General features: G+C 36.4%; 2 protein-coding genes across 2 annotated transcripts; both read right to left on the reverse strand.

Moving 5' to 3' along the window:
• Positions 1 to 1,907: 1,907 nt before the first annotated feature.
• Positions 1,908 to 6,433, reverse strand: LOC107799940 (uncharacterized). The gene is made up of 4 exons (XM_016623079.2): positions 6,285 to 6,433; positions 5,853 to 5,939; positions 5,615 to 5,737; positions 1,908 to 2,231 (listed from the first exon to the last, which is right to left on the reverse strand). The coding sequence occupies exons 2-4, from the start codon at positions 5,886 to 5,888 to the stop codon at positions 2,052 to 2,054; spliced, it is 339 nt and encodes a 112-aa protein (XP_016478565.1). The 5' UTR covers positions 5,889 to 5,939; positions 6,285 to 6,433; the 3' UTR covers positions 1,908 to 2,051.
• A 463-nt stretch (positions 6,434 to 6,896) lies between these two features.
• Positions 6,897 to 10,532, reverse strand: LOC107799939 (heterogeneous nuclear ribonucleoprotein 1-like). Its single transcript, XM_016623077.2, has 6 exons — positions 10,158 to 10,532; positions 9,180 to 9,220; positions 8,922 to 9,085; positions 8,665 to 8,767; positions 8,399 to 8,568; positions 6,897 to 7,718 (listed from the first exon to the last, which is right to left on the reverse strand). Exons 1-6 carry the CDS (start codon positions 10,301 to 10,303, stop codon positions 7,215 to 7,217), a joined length of 1,128 nt encoding a protein of 375 aa, XP_016478563.1. The 5' UTR covers positions 10,304 to 10,532; the 3' UTR covers positions 6,897 to 7,214.
• Between the last annotated feature and the right edge of the window lie 14,145 nt (positions 10,533 to 24,677).

The following is a 24,677-nucleotide window of genomic DNA, read 5'->3' on the forward strand; positions in this document are numbered from 1 at the left end:
CTTCTTGGTTGGAAGTGGAGGGTGCTCACTACTAGAGCAACCCACTTAAGCTAAAAAAATAACTTCATAGTATTTGAAAACTTTTTTTTGAGGGGTTAAATATTTGGTCTTCGACCAACAACTGAAAACTCAATGCCTAAGCAAGGTAACATTTCACATGAAGATAAAGGAATTTATCTCTTTTAATTTATTAGTCCTCCTCTTGATTGGTAAATTGGGAAAGATCTAAGTTAAGGGAAAAGTTAAAATTTAACATATACTAATATTAATACGAATGGTACGTTATAAAACTCCACTTATTTTGTCCTAATTTAGTAGAGTAATAATAAAAGTAAGTAAATCACATGATGAGAAGTACCAAAGTTGAATACAAATTAAACATGCATAACTACAATTACGGGACAGGGAAAGGAGTTTCACATGCACGCACGTGAACCGGAACCATAGCATGTGGACCGCCTGTCGTGTTCCTTTGATTTATAAAAAAGATAAACCATTAAACTAATGATGAATAAACTACTTCCACAAAAAGAAAAATATTGTCCAGATAAATTATTCCTATTTAGAAATTCATTATATAACAGCAGGGGTCAATGGCAATGCATGATCCTTTACTTGAGGAATAATCACTACAATTCTACAAAGTCTTCTGATCCAGAAAATCTCAAGACTGCATAATTGTTTTTCTTTCTCTTTTTTTGTTTTTCCTCTTTAAGCTACACTAATAAGGGGTTTAGGGTTCAGGATTCATGTGGGTAAAATGAGCAAAATTTGGGTCGATTATTCAACCAAACTCCGCCAAACTAGCACTGTATCAGATAGCGCTCACCTATTAAGATTTGAAAAAAGAAGAATAAATTACCTAGTTTTTTTTGTTTCTGTTAAATTGTAAATCTTTATCTCTCATGATTTAGCTTAATTCATTGATCTTTAGTGTATGCATTAAGTAACAATGTAATTACGAAATAGTAATAGGTCTCATCGCACGATAACCACCAGATTGAAATCTTACATCCGTCAAAATTTTCGATGATTTTGAATCATATTAGCACACAACTAACAGAAATGTGATGGAAGTTTTGGAATCTCTTCACTCTTAATTTAAGGTAAGGTCGTAAATTCGAACTCTGATAAATGAAGAAAGTTTCGGTAAGGGTATATATTATCTTCTTTAGTAGATCATTCCGGTGTTATATGTAAACTAAAAATTCGTGGCTGAAAATCCAAAAGCAGTCACTCAATAGGCTAATGAGAAGATATGGGTCACGAACCATAAGTTCTCGGGTTCAAATTTTAACACAGGCAAAAAATTAAGTGATTTTTTTACATTTATTTAAGTCTTGACGAATAAAATTTTCATGTACCTGTGCTGCTGGAAAGTAACAGATACACAGAGAATAAGTTGGACCGGACACTACGATTATTGCTCACAGGAGAAAAGCCAGGTTCATATAAAATAGTAGTAGTATTTGCTTGAATACATGGTGTCCTAACACGTGGTAGAAAAGATAGTGAGACAGTGGTTGCTATCTTGGGGACCCCTGTCTGCAATCAACTATACATGCTTTATGCTTATACCAATCATCACTGTCATTGTAATAAGAGAGTTCATTCCCTGCCTGCTATCATTGAAAAGTTTCTATTACCATAAAAAAAATATAGGAATGCCTTAGCAATTCCCTTATTTTTATGGAATTTTCTCCTCCCTGGTAACATTCATCCTTTTTTTGTACTTGATAACAGTAGTGTTCCAGTCAATTTGTACGCCATTTTGACTATTTTACTGTATACCTGCTACTTCTTATCAAAATAGGTACCCTGATAACTCTGCCGCCAAGACCTAGGCAGATTAATCTCCAATTGTGGCATTCTCCTTTCATCCCACAAGGCTCTCAAAAATGCGATACGGTTTGATATTAAGGAACTGATGTACGATTGAGGTATATATCAGCAAAATATTGAACAAGTTCTTTTGACACAGGCAATTCAACTGAGTTGTATTTCATAATGTATACATAAAAATGAAGGGGGAAAAATAATCTAAATCATAGTCAAGATTGTTCTAGCAAATTTTCTAAGTACAAATTTAAGATGTATCTTCCAGTAGACAACACATCAAGCCTCTTCTCGCAAGGCTCGTATTTCCCTTTTCGAAGCTGATAACGATGAGTCACAGCTGAAATGGTGTAAGCTCGGCCTTCAATGGTTACACTCTCTCCGCACTGCAAGTTCTGTCATTGAAAATGAGCTTTCTATTAGACCAGACACCATCAAACACTATACCCCAATTGCAAGGCATTGTTAGATGTCTTTCAATTCCAAAATCTTATGTAGGCCCTATGCATATACCAGTTCAATGAATTAGTGAAGCATTATTGGAAACATGACAGAAAGGTCACGTGTCTTTTGTTTGACATGAATGTTGATATAGGAAAGGCATCTGTTGCAGTGTGTATGGCTCGCTTACTTTCACGTCAAGCCAACATCTGACTGTTACATTGGAACAAGAACAGCACGACGTATATGACTAGTTCTAAGCCTTAATTTAACTGCCAATAAAGTGTGTAACAACACCATGAATAATAGAGTAGTGGTTGCATGAACGGGTAAATCACTTCTTATTGACTTGTATTTTCTGACACATGGCCTATGCTTCTACATTCATCTCCCAGTGAACCAGAAAAAGAGAGAACAAACAAAATCCACTGCTAATCCAGATCGTGAAATTAAATGCACAAAGAGTTTGATGACGGTATAATCAGCCAATTTAAAAATCAGATTCGTTCTTCACTATTAGGTTTTACGGCGAATCATTGAACCCCATTTCTTAATTTCTTCCTGTCTCCAAGAGCAAACAAGTACAACCAATGAGATGATCACCAAGGAACTATAACACAAATGATAATAGAGGGTTGTATATCTTTGATATGGGACCTCAGAGATCAAAATTTGCTTCTTGTGACAGGAATACAGGGTTCCTATTAATGTCATATGTCTTTGTCTTACTCACCACTCACACAATGCACCGGACCTCGTCTTTGATGTGCAGCAAAGAAAGAAGAATACATGGTCCCCCTAAGGGGCGTTCAACCTTTCCAAATTTGAACCTCCCTTCCCAATAGGACTGGCATCAGCCATTGGGGGATGATATTTTAAATGTTGACAGCATCACTTTTATTCTGAGACTTGATTCAGGGAATGAGAATGATTCTTCGGATACATACCTATCACAATACAGTACCCGATGACTGGCTCGGCTCGAAAGACCAGGTAAGACCCAAAAGCCACTTGTTAGAAGGCCTAACTCTTGAGAATCATTTAATGTTTTAGTTCTAGAAATTTCAATCCGCCAATGTCCCAGATGAATAAAGAGAACAGATAATAGAATAAACGAAGCCTCAGTCATCACATCCAAAATAGAAAAATTCATCAACTTGTAACACCTTGAAGCAAAGTAAAAACCGCTTAGACAACTGCACTAATGAAGGCACAATGACCCCAGAACTAGAGGCTAGCATATACTCTGATCTAGAGTTTAAAGCAAAGACTTGTTAGATAAGGGTCCTTAAACCCAGAGGCAGCGAAATATTACCTCTTCAACAACAAAGGAGAATCACTTATATACAGGCCATGTATGACACACCAATTTATAAGTCATTTTCTTCTCTTTTGAATAATTAAGGCAACTTGGCCTTAGCTTGTGCCTAGATGGGCAATTCTCCCCTGAATGCCACTAGGGGAAACGCTCTACATAATCAGAAATACTAACTTAAACCTAAGTCATTAATTCTTCAAATGTCCTCCCAATGCTGCTTCACCACAAATTTTACACTTTCCTATAAGAGGAAAGCTATCTTCTCTGCTTAAGAGCTTGCACTAGTTTTTATTTCCCTTCAGAACTGTAATCTACCTGCATCACTGCGCGCGTTAATATCCACAATGGTACCAACTCTAGGCCACAACTCATTCAAGTGCACTACAATATACTGCTTTCTCTGTTTTCTGCCTCTGTTATGCTGTGTTCTTTTTCAAATTGCAATCCTTGCAAAAGAAAGTTAGGGATTAGAAGGTCAACTGCATTGAGGGAAGGAAGCTTTCCATATATCTTCTATAATATCATTGTTGTATCCCCAAAATTGACCAATTTACTTCTTGAAGAATCAAACAGATTTTTCTTTGAACACAATTTTCCCAAATAAACAGCTAACATCATCTCAAATTTAGGGAAGTATTGGCATCTGCAGTTTACATATAATTTTTTCTCTGGAAATTGCAAAAATCATGTTGAAAATGAGACCAAAACTTGGTTAGTTTGACCATTGTGAACTGAATTAGGTCAAGATTTAGGTGAAGGGAACCGTGAATGATTGACATGAATACCTAACTGTGAACTGAATCAGGTCAAATTCTAGGGGAAGGAAATCATAAACGATTGGCATGAATACCATATAGTTGTTGAGTGCTTTATGAATATAATCTCAGCATTTCACGCGAAGGCATAAAGCTCCAAGTTATCCACAATCTAAACAAGAATTCTCAAAAAATATTTATACATAAGTCTAGTATCAGACTTCAACTAAGTTATATTCACCTTCATCAATAAATAACAGAGAACTGCAGCTTTGGACACATTTATACAGGTCCAACATATGTGAAGGCATCTTACTCTAACAGACCCCTCGTTAAACCATTTCTTATCAATGGACCAGCGTCTATTTTCAAGAAGGAAAGTAGTGAGAGACAATATCACAGGAATCTGTCTGTGCATCTTCAAAAATCTGCCCTTTGTTTCCTTTATTCCTTTTTTATGTCATGCAGGGAAATTCACCCACTGCTCGGAATTCAGCAAGATCCTACATTTTTACTTGAAAATTTTTCCTCTTAGTTTTGGTTCTTGGTAAGCAAAACTACGAGCATTGCTAGTATTTTGTACAGACTAGTAACCAACAGTGTTATAAGCCTAGTGGTCCAATCATTAGAGATGATGCCTTTAAGATATGATACCAAAGAAATTCAATATTGTATCATATAAGCTCACGTGCTATGAGGCACAACTACAGTCCTAGACTAAACCAACCAAATCCAGTTGAGGCACATATAGGCAATAGCACAACAAACATTGCTCTTTGTACAGTACAGAAATTTGGAAAGAAATTAACCCGAATAGAGCGGAAAGAACATAGAGAATTCATGTAGCTGATCCTAACTGGTTTGGAGTTGAGGCATAGTTAATACCCACATGAACATAAAAGGAACGTGAAATTAACCCTAAAATCTGACCAGATGAATACCACAAAACAAATGAAGACATTCAACATAAGCCAATCAGCCTAAGTATGCTGAACTCTATAGAGAATGAAATGGCAACCACTATATTGAACACAAAAAAATATAAAACCAAATGAATTACTCTTCACAATTCTAATTCAGATGGCAAGTATTTCAAAGTAAAGAAAGCTCCTTTCAAAGTAAGATGACATTTGGCCTCTTAAGGAGCATTAGCATATAAACATAATAAGCATAACATCAATCAATCAACTACGTTTTCTACCACATTAGCATTATATCAACAAAAAGAAAAAGAAAAAATTGGTTTTGAGAAAATGATGCTTACAGATGGAAAACAGCGTATGCCAAGGTTCTTGGGAGGCGGAGAAATTTCAATGACTTTATAAGGCTGGGGATTTTGACTCTTATCTTTCTCTTTCTTTCTGCAGTAAACTCCGTGCAACTGTGACTGCAAATTTTCCTAGCATAATCAAAACCCAGCGGCACAACACACAAAAAAAAAAACAAAAAAAAAAACAAAAAAAAAAACAGAGGAGATGACAGAATTTATATAAAGATCGTACCTTTAGATATGGGTTAGTGTTAGATACCATTGCCATTTCTTATCACTTTCTTCCTGCCACCTGCTTGTTTCTTTTCCTCTTTGTCTCCTGAAAAGAAGAAAAAAAAGGCCCTGATCGAAAGTGTTGATTTTTATTTGGGTATGTGCTGTTTCTCAAGTCTATGGTAATTCCAACTAAATTTCCACCTAAATGTTTATTTGTAAAAATATTCGAGTTATAAAGTATATACTAACACTAATACAATTTAACCATTTATAATATGCTATTGAATTATTTGATGGTGTTAAAAATCCATATTCTAACATAACTTAAACTCTTCATGAAATAATTTTCAATACTTACAAAAAATTTCAACTAAGATCATATTTGGTGCACAAATGGTTTTAAAATGGTTATTTGTTTAAATCGACTATGTCCAGTTTTCATAATTACCTATATTTTGACCCAAAACGAAGAAAAATGAGAACTAGTAGCAACTATTTTAACTATTGATAAGGTTAAAAAAGATCCACATTAATCTGTGAATTTGTTTTTGTTTTTTATGCGAGTCATTAGCACCTTTCATTCCAAGTTTGTGTTACAATTGTGTGGCTACAGGTTTACTGCCTTCTTGTTTTATCCTTTGACACGTCTACTCTTCATTTGTGTCCCCTGGTCCACAGACTTAATAGTAGAAAGATTTTGTTATCGCAATTTAATGATAGACAACATGACATCAAGCCAAAAATTTGTGTGTCTGAATTTATCACGCTAGTTTTTCAAAAGAACGATATATATTTCTCCTATAATATTAATAATTATAAAGTATATCAGATTATCTGCTACAATAGATTACCTTATCACTTATAAGTATTTAAAATAAATCCTCAACAATTTTTTCTCCAAGAAGTACAAACAATAAGAAAAACACGAGAAGCTTGGAATGTAAACTCATGATTGGCTAATTTTGACATTGTCCCTACAATCCATCAAAGCATAATATAACTTGTCTAACCAGCAAATTTCGAACCAGAATAAAAACAAATACAAGGAAAGAGGCAGAAATTTGACGAAACGAAAACTAACTTTTGCATAGATGCTATAGAACCTATGCTATGGAATTTCAACACTTAAGGGTTGTAGATAGCTGATGATGGTTACATAATGTTCCTTGATAAACCAATCGATATCAAAGGAAAAGAAATTATAAATAGAGCTAAGTAGATCAAGTGATGAACAGAACTTAAGATTTATCATTTTAAAAATTGAAAAGACAAGTTTTAGCTCTCAAACAACTGCCTGATTGTATATATCTTTGGCCATGAGCTTAAAATCACCAAGCCAAAGACAAATTCAGCTTTGCTCCTTTCAACATTTCGTTCTCTATCTCCCATACGGGTGATATCTGCCGGAACCAGCACCACCATAGCTTCCCCTACTTCCATACACTGAACCTCCAGTACCGTCTCCTCCATAACCACCGCCAAGACCAGCACCATATCCACCGCTACCGGCAGCATATCCTCCATAACCTTCACTAGGTCCCCCATAGCCACCACCAACATCATAACCTCTACCAAAAGCTCCATCATAACGGCTAGAATACCCAAAAGAAGCCTCCTCCCTAAAGCCTCCATAGGCACCACTGCCACCATATGCTCCATATCCACCCATTGCCGCTCCACTATATCCACCAAATGCACTGGATCTACCACCATAGGGGCCACCGGACCTATAAGGACCACCAGCACCAAAGCCAGAGTCTCCATATCCACCATAAGCATCTGAAAATCCACCACCAAATGAAGCTCTCGGATGACCTTGGCGCTTGGATGGGGCTGGCAGTGGTGCATTAGGTCTCTTCGGCTCAGCCTTCTTGATTTCCACCTATTAGCCAAATTAAAAAAAGGATAGCAAACTGTGAGGTTAAGCAAGCTTCAAAAGGCCATTGAAAATAGCCTTGTGATCATGCAACAGATGAACGTAAATTACTATGAGCGGAATCATCTTAAATAGTAATGATATTCAATCCAATCACAGCAACTCAAGTATCATCACTAAAAAAAATAAACTTGTACGGGAAATACAAGAGCACTTCTCAACTTCTTGAACCTCAGTCCAATTGAGGCAACTTGAGCATTATCACTCGATGATAAGTTTGACAGAAGATACAAAGGTATGTGGCACAATGAACATAGGCATAATATACAGTAAAATACATAAACACTCGGTTTCGGAAAGACGGAAACTATATGACCTCCCAATATTTTGTCAAGCTGTAGAACTAACGAAGCACGGTAAATTCTGTTTCTCTATTCATTCATTCTTTTCAAGAAAAGAGAAGAAAGATCATAAGCCCAATATCCCATTCAATTTAAGGACATTTGCCAGAAGGCCCAGAACATAAATAAAAAACATAACAAGAATATATATTCAAGAGTGCAACATTGGCAACAAAACCGTGTCCGAAGAAGATAAAGAGAAATGCTTGATATTTTAAAAGTTTACCGAAACAATCTAGAAAAAAGTATCAAATCCTAATTAAAGCACACTATGGCTATACTGACCTGGGTTCCAGCAAAATCAAGTCTGTTTCCATTAGCCAAGATATCCTCAACAGATTTTTCTGCGTCAAAAGTAATGAATCCAAAGCCACGAGAACGACCAGTAGAATGGTCACGCATAATCTGGTGCTCGTTCACCTCTCCAAACTTTAAAAAGAAGTCTTTGAACTCATCTGAAATATAAAATGCAACTAATACCTCAAAGACTTGTTTCAGAAGAATCCAACTAGTAAAGAAAGGGAATAAGTCTCTAGCTACAGAAAGATAACCTTCACTAACTGTTGTTGGGATGCCGCCCACAAAAATCTTCTTCGTCTTGAAATCTTTTGAGCTGGAACCTCCTCCTCTAGGTATAGTTCGCTTGATTTCCACCTGACACATATCAGAATATCAGCATGAGGTCCCAATTTTTCCATCCGAAAGAAAATAAAAGGCAAACGAAAGTGAAAACTAGTAACTATAAGAACAAAAATGTACTAAAACACTGGAGATTCACATGAACATTATCACAAAAATGTAACCTTACTTGCTTTCCATTTATAACGTGGTCTTCCTCAATGACTCTATCCACCACTGAAGGGTCAGCATAAGTCACAAAACCAAACCCGCGCGGCTGCCCTGTTCGCCTGTCCTTCATAATCACAGAATCAATAATCTCACCATATTTACCAAAGTGCTTGACAAATTGAGCTGCAGATATATGTGCAATATTAGAGGCATGAAAGAGAGTTAAAGAAAATTAGTTTAGCAGGAGAGCAAAACATAGGATGAAAAAGCAACAAACCTGAAGTAGTCTCTCTAGCCAAGCCCCCAATAAATATCTTTCTGCATGGCCACCAAATCACTTGATTAATACAATAATCACATGAGCAAATTGATTAATAAGATAACATTCAACCAAAACAGTGATGCCAAACGACTAAGTAATTACTATGTGAGAAGGCACAACAGACAGCCGCTAAGTTGAAATTTTGTCCAATAATAATCAGAATAAAAGAAAATCTAAAAGACTACACTGAAACTCTTGCTGAAAGTAAATTACAGTGTTGATAAAGATAAAAGCGTAGACAAGCAGCAGAGAATTAAAAAGATAACTTTCAGACAAAACAATTAGTTAGGCCAAACCAACAACTAAGTAACGCCTACAAGAACAACCCCGTATAGAAAAAAAAACAATGCAGAAAAGATTGCTGCTAAGTTAAAATATTATCCAATACAAAGCAGAACAGAAGAAAACCTAAAAGATGTATACACAACTCTCTCTGGCAGTAAATTACAGTGTTGTCAAAGTTGAAAAGTGTACACAAGCAGCAGAGTGTAAACGAAGAAAATAAGTATACATGCAATGCAATAAAGAAAACAACACAAACAACTATGCAGACATATAATTGAAAAAATAAATTAAATTAAGCAAAATATAGGTAGTAAACACCATGTCAATCAAATTCAAAACCCATCTCAAATATATGTTTCATACGCAAAATGAAATTATTAATACATCACTTTACCAACTATATTCTCTGTTCTCTGCCCGCCCTTTTCAGATTAAGGCACGCAAAGTTCCCAGCTTCAGGAATTAATCGTGTCGCATTTAACAACAGAGGTAAATTCAACTGTGTAACTACATAACTAGAGGTCAGTCCTAATACCAAGCTAAAAAATTCAGCATGGTTTTGGATAAAAGGAAAATGTAACAGAATAACACAATCTAACGATATTCACACACACACATAGAGGGGAAAGGAGAAAGCAGTAAAAATACCCAGGACTAGCACCATCTCCAGTATGAGGTTGAGAGGCGCCGACGTCGTCGTTTTGATGGTCAGGAGTTGTTCTTAGGTCATTTGTTTCTTCTTCCTCCAACTTAATATTAACACCATTTACAGTAGTCCCATTCTGTTCGTCCATTAAGAACACTGGAGATGCTTTGAAAGAAAGTTAGTTCGTTCAAAGAATTAGTTCTGATCTAGTTACAGAACGTTGTCGGCGCCGCGCCCTTATATGCCTAAACCCTAGAAAGTTTTATGGGGAACGTCGGATTTAACCATCTGCTCTAATAAGTCACATTTTACAAAGCGAGACTTATAACACTCTACTAGTGCGATTTATAAAACGTATTCCAGTATTGCGATTTATAAAACGTATTCCAGTATTGCGATTTATGTTATGATATGAATAGCATACGGCTTATAAATCGGACGCATGGGTTATAATATTTAAATTGTACTGTAGATATTAATGAGTGGTGGGTCATTTAAGAATGAGATACATGTGGTATTTTCGAAGTTTACCATTGGTTTATACATAGTAAACAGAAATTAAAAATATGAGACTACAGTTATTTCAGTTTCTTATGTGTTTTTATCCCCCCCCCCCTTCCACCCCGAAAGTAGCAACTCTAGCCTACTCAATTATTATTATTGATTTTTTTATTACTTCGCTACTTTGTTCGACATTATATTTTTATTATATCTTTTTTCATTATGCTTTATTTTATAATGAGTGGAGAAACTTCAAGAAAAAACAAAAAAAATGAAGTTTTCAATCTTGATCCGGGGTGATGAAATTTTGAATTACGGAGAAGTGGAATCTAATTTCATTTCATTAAAAAGGTGAGGTTTTATTGAGAACCTCCACAACATGGCTTAATTTTAATCTCGAAAAATTAGTTTAAGAAAATAATGTATTTGTTTGCCTGGATTAGTTCACTACGACATTAAAAAATAAGCTAATATAATGAACGTTCATTTGATCTATAATGTTGATCAATTATTGCAATATTTGAAGTAATATTACCAAAATTAACTGAAAATTTAAATATTAACACATTCCACACCAATTTATCTGTCTATCTATCTATATCTATATCTATATTATATTATATTAAAAGCATGAATGGACTTACCAAAATGTCGTTCGCCTTTTTTACCCTTTAAAAATAGAGTTCAAACTAGATAAATTAGTAATTTAATGTGTTCCCTAATATTTAGGACTTCAAAATCTACTAAATTTTATTTATTAAGTTTTTTCTTATTTTAATTACTTTGTAAAAATTTATAGTATTTGGAATTTTTTTTTTTTTTTTTTTTTTGGGAATTAAGCCATTTTATTGCCAAGTAAAACTATTTACAGTAAGGCAAATCGAAAAAAACTGAAGTTGGACATCCCCAACTTCCTATACAACTGACATCTTTCGAGCCCCATTCCATTATACAACCTACATCTCATCTCTAAAGCTACTTCAGCTACTTATGGATAGAAATTAAGTTTCTGCAACTGATTTTCTATCTTCTTGCACCATTGGCCTCTACCATGGATGTCTTGTATGATCAGCCTCCATAGAGTCTCAGTGTTCCTTTCTTTACTCTGAAAAATCCTTTGATTTCTCGCTTGGCATAGGTAATAGATGCATCCACTCAATGCCATTTTGTATAATCCCGCTCTAGCATCTTTCCCATTTGCATATTTGATGGCCCATGTTATCTTCATTTTATCATGTAGTGTAGCGAACTTACTTGTCGTTTTAATAATTAATGCCCCGTTCAGTGACTTAAGGTCTTGAGTAGCTTCGCAATATGTATTATGACCCGCAGGTGTGGTCGAGTTTGATTTTCGGAAGATTCGAAATTTAATTAAAAGAATAATTCTTATTTAGAAGCTTAAATGGAAAGAGTTGACCGGAGAGTTGACTTTTGAGCAAACGACCTCGGAATGAAATTTTGATGATGGCAATAGCTTCGTATGATGATTTCGGACTTAGGCGTATGTTCGGATTTGGATTTGGAAGTCCGTCGGATAATTCGACGCATTTTGGCAAAAGTTGGAAAATAGAAGATTTTTGAAAAGTTCGACAGAAGGTTGAATTTTTTATAACGAGGTCGGATTTCGATTCCGGAAATTTGAATAACTCCATTACATCATTTATGACTTGTGTGCAAAATTTGAAGTCATTCCGGATTGATTTGATAAGTTTCGACATAAAATATAAAAGTTGGAAGATTTGAAAACTCATAATTTGATTCGATTAGCAATTCATAATTTCGGCGTTGTTTGGCATGGTTTGAAGCCTCGACTAAGTTCATATTGTATTTTAGGACATGTTGGTATATTTGGTTAAAGTCCCGAGGGATTCGGGTGAATTTCGGACGGTTAACGAATCGATTTTGGACAACTAGAGCGGCTGGAATTTTGGTCATTTTCTGGTATAATCGCTTCTGCGGAAGCTTGACCGCAGAAGCGAGGTGCTTCTCGCAGAAGCGATGGACATCAACCTGGGCAGGGCTGGACGTTAAGCGCAGGATCGAAACATTGGTGCGCACATGCGATGTCGCAGGTGCTAGTGTTGTAGCGCATAAGCGAACGGGAAGCGCAAAAGCGCGTACTTGGCCGCACCCGCGGTTCTCGCAGAAGCGGCATTTTTGCCCGCATGTGCAAAACTGGACAGAAACATTTAAGGACCAAAATGGTCATTTTGCCATTTTCGTTTGGGATTTTGGAGCTCGATTTTTGGGCGATTTTGGAGGAGTTCTTCACGACTTTGACTTGGGTAAGTGTTCTATATTCCAAAGTCTTCACGTTTAATTCGGATTTTAATGGAAGAAATCAAGATTTTTGCAAAGATTTCCAAAAACGAAAATTTAAGATTTGGAGGTCGAGTTGTTATCGGAATTTGATAAAATTGGTATGGTTGAACTCATATCGGAATGGGTATTCAACAATTGAAAGAGAGAAATTGACGGGAATTATTAATTGGTAATGAAGACAGAAATTAAATGCATTTACCTATTTCTCAAAAGGTGAAATTAGGAGTTGCATCTCTTCTCCTTTTTCTTTTTAGGGCCGTTTGTCGTTTGGCCATTAAGACAAAAATCATTTTTTTTTTCCTGTATCCTTTTACTTTTTCAAAAACGCCATAAAAATTTCAAATATCACTTGAAGTTAAATTTTGATTTTTTTTTGAAAATTTATAAAATTCCAAAAAATTATTTTTTAAAATTTTCACTTCAAATCACTCACAAAAATTAAAAACAACTCCAAATAGTACTCATGTCCAAACACAACTCTAATTTTTAAATATCATTTTAACTTGAATTTTTTTTTTACTTTTCCGAAATTTCACAATTCTTATATCCAAACTGTTACGACCCAAACTCACCTATATGTCGAGATGTCGCCCAACATCTCATCTAGGCAAGCCAACTAATGATTTAAATATATATTCATTTCTTTAAAAATTATCCGAGTAATTAAACTCTTCGAAATTTCAAAATTTAAGAAAGTTATGAGAAAATAAGATAAATTAAAATACAAGTAAAATAATTAAATTCACAAATTCTACTAGTGTGTGTGTCAAGACCTGGTGTCACAAGTGTATGAGCGTCTAGTAGATTATACAAAATTTTAAATACTGTCCGAAATAAAATAGACAGAATACAAATACAAAAAGAGGCATTAGTTGCAAATCTAATTTGGATAGATTTGAGCTGTCCGGAGGTCAATTCAAGCAAGAAGGCAATTTTAAAATACCGGCATAACTTCAAAAAGGTAAGTATCTTGCCTAACATTGAGTGAGGTAGATTCCCCTTAGGCATTGAATTGTATGTGCAATTTGTGTAATTGAAAACCATGTACGCGAGGTGACGAGTACGTACTTGGTTTATATGTGCAAATTATATTGGTTAAAATCCTTAGACGCCCTTATGTATTAAATTAAAAATTATTGGCACTTATTAAATCCTTTAATTGTCTTGCCTAAATCCCTATTTTGTTGGATTTGTTTTTATAGGATGATTTGGTGTGATTGCCACCTTGATTTTTATGTGAAATATTATTTTGTTGAGTTGTCCACTCCTGGATATATTTGTTAAGATTTTGTGCACATTATGGTCGAGCCATGGGCTCCTTATTGTGAAAAATAATGTATTGTTGAATTTTGTGGCGAGTTGTAATATTTGAGCACTTGATGTGCAATCTGTGATATGTTGTAATATTTGAGCACTTGAGATGCAATTTATGAGATGTGATACTGGCATGTGAAATATTATTTTGTTGAGTTGTTCACTCCCGGATATATTTGTTAAGACTTTGTGCACATTATGGTCGAACCATGGGCTCCTTATTTTGGAAAATAATGTATTGTTGAATTTTGTGGCGAGACAAGGTGGGAATATTATTATGCGTGTGTGGCGAGACAAGGCGGGTATTTACTTTATTATTGCACACGTGGCGAGACAAGGTGGGCTATGTCGGGAATTGAATTGTGATGACTTGTGATAGCCTGGGGGCATTGTTGTTGTTGCATATTTACTTTGGGACTACGAGGCGGTACCTCGGGAGATCCCCATGTCTTGCATATTTACTTTTGGGACTACGAGGCGGTATCTCGGGAGATCTCCCTGTCTTGCATATTTACTTTTGGGACTACGAGGCGGTAGGAGTTCCCCTATTGATCATTTACTTTTGGGACTACGAGACGGTATCTCGGGAGTGCCTTTTTGTTGACATCTCTGTATGGTTGCACTTGTCTTTGGTTATTTTATATTTCCGTGATAGGTCAATCCTTGTGATCTGCCGTGATGTATTATTTGATTTTACTATGTGTTTGTATTCTTTGTTGTATTGTATTGGCTTGGGCTTTTTAGTACGAGATTCTGAAGATTTATATTCCAGATTTTTACCGATTTTCGATGACTGAGTTGTTTTAAATAAAAAAAGTTACTATTATGTTTTGAATTAATAAGTTTTACATCCGAAGCAATAGATTATCTGATGATTTATTTAAATTGAAATGTCATTTTTTTTTTACTCAAACTATTTCTAAAATAAACTCATTTATTTGTTGAATTCTTACTTGGTTTAAAAAATGTAACCTTACTTTATTGAAAATAAATTAGTCGTGCGATCTTATTGTCACGACCCAAAATTCGACTAGTTGTGATGGCACCTAACCCAACCCGCTAGGTAAGCCAACTAATAACTATCCAATTTTAATAATATTAATAAGACAATTAAACAAAAGGAATTATCTGAATCATATACAATCCTCAAGAACTGGTAGTACAAATCATGAGCTTCTATGAATAGAGTTTCCAAAGCATAAATGAAATAAATACATGGTCTATTTGAATAGTACATAAACAGAGTTTTACAGATCTAAAGCTACCACGAACAAGAGGTAGCTACAGCCGGGACGTAGGTACATCTTCAAATCCAACTCCCCTCGAACACAGCAACATCAGCAGCTAACGTCTGCACGCAAGGTGCAGAAGTGTAGCGTGAATACAACCGACCCCATGTATTCAATAAGTAACAAACATAACCTTAGGTTGAAAGTAGTGACGAGCTAACAGAAAGGTTGGGTCCGACACCAATATTCCACAACAATTCATAACAACATAGTACACGTAACAAAAGAGTATCTCAAAAATAAAATACTCAGTCCGTTCACAGTTCCAGAAAAATAGGAATTTCTTTTCAAGTATCTCAGTGAAAATCCAAATCTTTTATCGAAAAAGCCAAAATACGAGTAAGTTTGAAAACTGTGATCTTTTCCAAAACTCCTTTCAACAAATAGTAAGATGTTTCATTTTCAGATAGCATGAGGAAAATACTTCTCTATTTCTACATGTCAAGATACAGGTAAAATCATAAATGTCCCCAAAATCGGGTAGCAGAAGAAAATGGACCTCTATGCAAGTATCTCAAGTACGCATGTCAAATGCAATGCATCTCGATGATGAGCTCATGTACTCACACTCTCAGAGTACTCAATCTCACTGTCTCACATTCTCTCTCACTATGGTCAGCACACTCAATCACTCAACGTTGTATCATACCCGATGCGGTGTGCAGTCCGATCCCTATTTATAGTCGACTGCGCTTACTGGGGGTGTGCAGACTCCTGGAGGGGCTCCTTTCAGCCCAAGCGCTATATCGCTGCGGCGTGTAGTCCGATCCCATAATATATAAATAGTTGTAAGGCTCGTTGCGGCGTGCAACCCAATCCATATACATATACAGCCCTAAGGCTCGCTGCGGCGTGCAACTCGATCCCATAAATATAATCAATATATCATGTTGCGGCGTGCAGCCCGATCCCAAAAAATATCACTCTTACTTAGGCCCTCGGCCTCACTCAGTCATCAATCTCTCCAGTCTTACTCATGGGCTCACAATGTCATGAAACTAGCCCGACAACAATGATATGATGTATCAATAAATAATAATTGAGACTGAGATATGGCATGAATGCATGGATATGAGTGAGCGTGAAATATCTATAAAATCAGTGAGATGACAGTAAGAAACGACCACTATGGGTCCAAATAGTATCGACATAATGCCTAAACATGATATCTAGCATGATCGACAACTTAACTACTTTATCACATGGTGAAAACACGGATATCAACAAAATAGGACCACTATACAGTGCCATGGAAACAACAGAGTCCCAATTCATATTGTGCACGCCCACACGCCCGTCACCTAGCATGTGCATCACCTCAACACTAATCATATAACACGTATTTCGGGGTTTCATACCCTCACCTCAAAGATTAGAAGAGTTACTTACCTCGAATAAGCCAATTCCAACACCAAGCAAGCCAAGCGATGCTCCAAAATGCCATCCCGCGCATTCCGACCTCCAAACGGCCAGAAACTAACCAAAAATAACTCAAATACATCAAACAATGCTAAAGGAACCAATCCCGATCGAAAAGATCAAATCTTGAACCAAAAGCCAAAATCGGCCAAAAGCCCAACCCGGGTCCATACCTCGGAACATGACAAAATTCATAAAATCCGACAACCCATTCAATTATCAGTCCAACCATACTAGTTTCACTCAAATCCGACTCCAATTCGATGTTCAAAACTCAAAAATTCACATTATGGAACTTTAGGCCAAAACCCCCAATTTCCTCTTTGAAAATCATCAACCAAAAGCTAGAATCGAAGATAGATTCATGATATAAAATCAAAAATGAGTAGAGAACACTTACCCCAATTCATATGGTGAAAATTGCTTCAAGAGTCGCCTCAATCCGAGCTCCATAGCTCCCAAAATGCAAAAATGGCCGAAACCCCCGAAATAGAGTACTTTATACTTCTGCCCAGGCATCCTCTTACGCGAACGCGTCAACACCATCGCGTTCGCGATGAACAAGATAATCTGCCACCATAATACACTTAGAGTTCGCGGTAAAAACCTTGCGAACATGACTCACAGTTGGCTCAGACCTTCGCGAACGCGGCTCCAACTACGCGAACGCATTGAAAAAGGCCTCCGGCTCCAGCTCCCAGCTCAACCCTACGCGTCCGCGATCCATCATACGCGAACGCGAAGAAGACTTGCCCCAACACTACGCGAACGCGGACCACTACTCGCGAACGCGATGAAAAAATGCTATTGCCGTCCAATTACACTACCCATTCGCGACACTTGCCACGCTAATGCGATGAAGAACTAAGACACCAGAAAACAGCAAAAAATAGCAGAAAACAACAGTACCAAAATGAAGAAAAATGATTTGAAATCAATCTGAAACACGCCCGAGCCCCTCGGGATCCCGTCCAAACATACCAACAAGTCCCATAATATAACACAAACCTACTCGAGACCTCAAAACACACAAAGAAATATCAGAACGACGAATCACACTTCAATTCAAATTCAATGAACTTTAAAACTTCAAACTTCCACAACCGATGCCGAAACCTATCAAATCATGTACGATTTACCTCAAATTTTGTGCACAAATCACATTCAACATTACGGACCTGCTACAACTTCTGGAATCGGAATCCAGACCCGATATCAAAAAGTCCACTTCCGATCAAACTTCCCAAAATTTCAACTTACGACATTACGAGCCAAATTCAACCACGGACCTCCAAATCACAATCCGGACACGCTCCTAAGTCCAAAATCACCTAACGGAGCTAACGAAACCATCAAAATTCCAATTCAAGATCAAATGCCAAAAAGTCAAACTTGGTCAACTCTCTCAATTTAAAGCTTCAACAATGAAATTCTTTCTTCCAATTTGATTTTGAATAACCTGAAAATCAAAACCGATGATTCACACAAGTCAAAATACATCATACGGAGCTTCTCACGTCCGTAAACTACCGAGCAAAATGCAAATGCTCAAAACGACCGATTGGGTCATTACACTTATGTATTGAAATATTTGGCATGAGAATTATTCGTGCAGTTGAGATTAGAGATATGGGCACGAGGTGCCGTGAGAATATAAAAGGGGATCGAGAATTGTATTTTATGATTATGCTAAGAGGGTATTTGTTTTAAGAGATTATATGTGAAAGACTTATTTAATTGGTTGTTTTTGTGTTTCTTATTCATCTGGGTGATAATTATGGTATTTTTGCTGCCTTACTGTTTATATAACTAGTGGATTATTGTTGCTATCATTACTATTTGTTTTTGATTATTTTGTATGGCACATGTTATTTGACTAGTGGGTGTCTTGACTGTACCTCGTCACTACTCCATTGAGGTTAGTCTTGATATTTACTAGGTACCGACTGTGGTGTACTCATACTACATTTCTACATATTTTTGTGCAGAGCCAGGTAAATTGGAGTCAGTTGATCGCTAGCTAGCTGTACAGATCTTGATGTGGAGACTCAAGGTGAACCTGTTTCTGCGTTCGCAGGCTTCGCAGTCACCTTTTGATATTGTATTTGCATTGTTTTATCTCTATTTCAAAACAGTTGTATTTATAGGCTTTCTAGTAACTCAGTAGAGCTTATGACTTGTATTACCGATTTTGAAAATTATAAATTTTATAGAGATTTCCATTTCAAAAATTGTTAGATATTATTTAATTATTGTTGTTATTCAGTAAATGTTAGGCTTACCTAGTCTCTAAGACTAGGTGCCATCACGATACCCAAACTCAGGGAAAATTGGGTCGTGATAAGTTGGTATCACAACTCTAGGTTCATAGGTGTTACAAGTCATAAACAAATTTAGTAGAGTCTTGCGGATCGGTACGGAGACATTTGTACTTATCTGCGAGAGGCTACAGAACTGTTAGGAAATTTCCACTTCTTTCATTCCTATCATGCGAAATTTGTTGAATTTGGAATTTGAGCCTTTGTATCTCTATTTCCTCACTGATGATGAGGACACGTGCTACCGGGTCACTTGAGGAGGCACCCGCGCATTCTACTAGGGCCGCAAGAGGCCGGGACCGAGGTAGAGGCCGAGGAAGGACACGTGCCGCAATTAGAGCACCTGTCAGAGCAACAGTTGAGGAGCCACCAGTAGCTCCAGTTGGGGGACAGGTACCAGAAGCACCTGTTGTTACTTGGCCTTCAGGAGACTTTAGCACAGTTCTTGAATATGTTTGGTACATTAACTCAGGCGGGATTGATCTCTGTTGCACCAAATATTTCACAGATTGGGGGAGTAACTCAAACTCCTACCGCCCGTACTCCAGAGCAGCATGCTCTTATTGGTCAGGTTTCGAGTATAGTACCGGTACATCCTATTATTCCGGTTCAGCCTGAGGTCAGGCCAGAGGCATCAGAAGAAGAACAAAAGAGACTTGAGAGATTTAAGAGGTATAGTCCACCTACCTTAAGTGGCACAACTACCGAGGATGCCCAATGATTTATAGAAATGTGTCACAGTATTCTCTGCACTATTGGTATCGTGGAAGTGAGCGGAGTTGCCTTTACTATATTTCAACTGTCAGGAGCAGCGTATCAATGGTGGCACGTTTATGAAGAAGGTAGACCAGCCGATGCCATACCACCAACTTGGGTTTATTTTTCGGAGATGTTTTTGAAAGAATTTGTTCCCCAGACTCTCTGGGATGCATGGCAGACAGAGTTTGAACGGTTGCATCAAAGCACCATGACGATGTAAAAATATGTTATCAGGTTCAGTGAGTTAGACCGCCATGCACCTATCTTGGTTCCTACAGTTAGAGAGCGAGTCCGTAGATTCATTGAAGGGCTCGACTATGATTTTAAAATATGTATTGCTCGAGAGTTGCATACTGACATTCCATTTCAGCAAGTAGTAAAGACTATCAGGATGTTAGAACATGTTCTAAGTGAGGAGAAAGAGTCTAAGGAGGCCAAAAAGTCTCGGAACTCTGGAGGATTTAGTAGATTCTACTCTGCAGTTATGACTCATCATGGCGGAGGCTCGGGCAGTAGGTCATCCTAGTCCACAATTTAGAGTACTCGTAGTGCTCCAGTTAATACTTTTAGTGCACCACCGGCACAAGATTCTTAAAGGGGTTATTTCAGTTATCCGGCACAGACTCAGCACGAGCAGCCGTGACCTCAGATAGGTTGTTATGAGTGTGGTGATGCTAGGCACATCATGAGATATTCTCCCGTACTTGGGAGAGGAGAATTTCATCAAAACGCTCGGGCTACATGCTTTATTCCAGTTAATATTACACGTGCACAACCAGTTAGAGTTGCAGGACAAGCGGGTAGAGGGCGCCCTAGAGGGGGAGGCCCGGCCCGTTGATATATTCGCTATGGTGTGGCTGAGGCCACTACACCAGATGGTGTCGTTACAGGTACGATCCCGACTTGTTATAAAAGGATATTTTTTCCTTAATTTGATTCGGTTATGAATATTGAGGTGAGTCCTCCTATTATGCTTTGCTTATGGGTGAGCTTCGTAATTTTGTGACCCACTTATATGTTTATTCTTATGGGGAGATTTGATGGTGTTAGCCCGTGTCTATCATTTTTTTTTACATACTATTGAGGGCTATGCATCCAAAAGTAACTTTCTATTAATCACTACAGTGGATTTTGATATAAATTCGAGGTAGTGTAATTAAATTTTTTGAATTTTATGCCCTACCGGTATGAGGGTTTATTATGTGTTGTGAAATTGTCACACGAAATTTATTAAAGAGAAGAAAGGAAATGAAAAATTTCAGTTGGCACAATATGCAAAGTACTTGTGATTCAGAGTTGAGGACGAGATCCTCGCATTTTTATATGATGTGAAATATTTAAACCAGGCTACAAGCCACGATAGAAGTTATATAAGGACGAGGTCCTTGTGATGAAAAATTTATGCGTTTAAATTCTCCCTTTGTGAAATTTAATTTGTACTATATTACTAATAGGGAGTCACGCCTGTTAGACTTGATTGATAATTCTTTTATGTGATTCTATGCATATTTAGTCATAATATGTGAGTACCCAGATGGCGTTAAATGTGACTCGTTAATCCGGGAAACTTGCTGTCAGTATTGCCAAAATTTGAAACGAGGGTCTGATTAATATAAGGTTAATTGAGGATGCTGGAAATAAATTATGAACAACTATTATGACCAGAGATGTGGTTATGGGTATACGTATGACGTGTGCGTAGGCACGAGTTGCTACAGCCGGTTGAGACTAATACCGTGTGTTGATGTCAAGAATTCAAAATTTATTTGGAGTGTTAAGAAATTGGCTTAAAGGCTTATAAGTGTGAATAACAGAAATAATCTCCACTGGAATGATGTTGTTGCATCCCTATCAAATTTACGGTGACATAGAATCACCCGTGAGTATGTGTGAAATAATACACTCAGTAATTTAATGTCATCAGAAAGATTCTTAGCACGTTCGAGGACGAACGTATGTTTAAGAGAGGGAGAATGTAACGACCGTCGTTTTAAGAATTAATGCTCCGTTCAGTGACTTAAGGTCTTGAGCAGATTCGCAATATGTATTATGACCGGCGGGTGTGGTCGAGTTTGATTTTCGGAAGATTCAGAATTTAATTAAAAAAATAATTCTTATTTAGAAGCTTAAATGGAACGAGTTGACCGGAGAGTTGAGTTTTGAGCAAATGACCCCATAATGGAATTTTGATGATGGAAATAGTTTCGTATGATGATTTCGGATTTAGGCGTATATTTGGATTTGGATTTGGAAGTCCGTCAGACAATTCAACACATTTTGGCGAAAGTTGGAAAATAGAAGAATTTTGGAAAGTTCGACCGAAGGTTGAATTTTTTATAACGAGGTCGGATTTCGATTCCAGAAATTTGAATAGTTCCATTACGTAATTTATGACATGTGTACAAAATTTGAAGTTATTCCGGATTGATTTGTTACATTTCGGCGTAAAATATAGAAGTTGGAAGATTTTAAAACTCATAATTCGATTCGATGCGCGATTCGTAATTTCGGCGTTGTTTGACGTGGTTTGAAGCCTCGACTAAGTTCGTATTGTATTTTGGGACATGTTGGTATATTTGATTAAAGTTCTGAGAGCTTCGGGTGGATTTCGGACGGTTAACAGATCGATTTTTGGACAACTAGAACTGCTGGAATTTTGGTCAGTTCTGGTGTAATCGCTTCTACGGAAGCTTGACCGCATAAGCGACCTCAGTTTTTGGGCGATTTTGGAGGAGTTCTTCACGACTTTTACTTTGGTAAGTGTTTTATATCCCAAAGTATTTATATTTCATGAATCTATGATTATATTCATCGTTTAATTCGGATTTTTAATGGAAGAAATCAAGATTTTTGCAAAATTTTCCAAAAACAAAAATTTAAGATTTGGAGGTCGAGTTGTTATCGGAATTTGATAAAATTGGTATGGTTGAACTTGTATCGGAATGGGTATTCGGATTTCATAAAAATTATGTCGGGTTCCGAGAGTCGGGCCCCGCGTTGACTTTTGTTGACCTTTTAGCATAAATTTTTAAGTCGATGTTTTATTATCCGAAATTGTTTCCGATGAATTTTAATGAAGTTATACAATTAATTTGGATAGATTTGAGTTGTTCGGAGGTCAATTCAAGCAAGAAGACGATTTTAGAATATCGGCATAACTTAAAAAATGTAAGTATCTTGCCTAACTTTGAGTGAGGGAAATTTTCTTAGGCATTGAGTCTTATGTGCAATTTGTGTAATTGAAAACCATGTACGCAAGGTGATGAGTACTTACTTGGTTTATATGTGCAAATTACATTGGTTAAAATCCTTAGACGCCCTTATGTATTAAATTGGAAATTATTGGCACTTATTAAATTCTTTAATATTCTTGCCTAAATCCTTGTTTTGTTAGATTTATTTTTATATGATGATTTGGTATGATTGCCACCTTGATTTTTATGTGAAATATTATTTTGTTGAGTTGTTCACTCCCGGATATATTTATTAAGATTTTGTGCACATTATGGTCGAGCCATGGGCTCCTTATTGTGGAAAATAATGTATTGTTGAATTTTTTGGCGAGTTGTAATATTTGAGCACTTGATGTACAATCTGTGATATATTGTAATATCTGAGCACTTGAGATACAATTTATGAGATGTGATAGTGGCACATTATATTGTTGGGAAGTTTTGTTCGGGTGTTTGCACGAGGTTTTTGTTGTGCTATTATTACTATTAATTTATGCACATGCGGCATGACAAGGCGGGCTATATATCTATACTATATTAAAAGCACGAAGGCCCTTAGCGAAATATTGTTCGCCTTTTTTTCTCCTTAAAAATAAATTTTATATTAGACAAAATCGTTATTTTAAATTTTCTCCCTAATATTTAGGAGTTTTAAATAAACTAAATTAATACATTAAATCCTTCCTTATTTGAGGTATGTACACAAAGTTTTGATATTAAATATCTTGCATAAATCCTTCCTCAATTAATGATGTAACATAACAAATCTATTAACAGAAAAGCAACGTTTGGAAAAGTTTAAGTAAAAAAACGTTTTTTTAGTCCTATGACTCTTTTTTTTTAACCACTAAGGACTCCTTTTAGGGTTAAGATTCTTTGGTCTTCGGTAAGAAATATAACGATTAATTTTAGCAACATAACTAACTCAAAAGCAGGAAACTAATATTGCAGAGACTGCAATCTCAACTGTTCGAGGTACATATAAATCGTGCTAGTTATTTTTCAATAATTTAAAAAGACTATTGTTTCAATCATCTTATCCATGAAATAATATGAATAGAAAAAGGTGAGAATGAAGCTAGACAGAAAAACTTAGAGCAAACAAAAACAAAGTTATAAATGGATACTCCAAAAAAAAAGGTAAACGAAAAAAAAAACCACTAAATAAAAAATAAACACTAAAGTTTTTTTCCAGAAAAGCTCTATAAATTTTAAAGGCTATATATTTTTGCTGCAACTAAAAAGGAAGCATAATCAATATTCTTCAATTTCAAGAGTTTAAATTTTTAGTTTATGTATCAAGTATAATGTTTAATATAATATTTTACTCATCAAGATAGGATACATGTGCAACGCGCGAATGTAGA

Source organism: Nicotiana tabacum, chromosome 17, assembly GCF_000715075.1.
Source record: "Nicotiana tabacum cultivar K326 chromosome 17, ASM71507v2, whole genome shotgun sequence".
Classification (NCBI taxonomy): Eukaryota; Viridiplantae; Streptophyta; class Magnoliopsida; order Solanales; family Solanaceae; genus Nicotiana; species Nicotiana tabacum.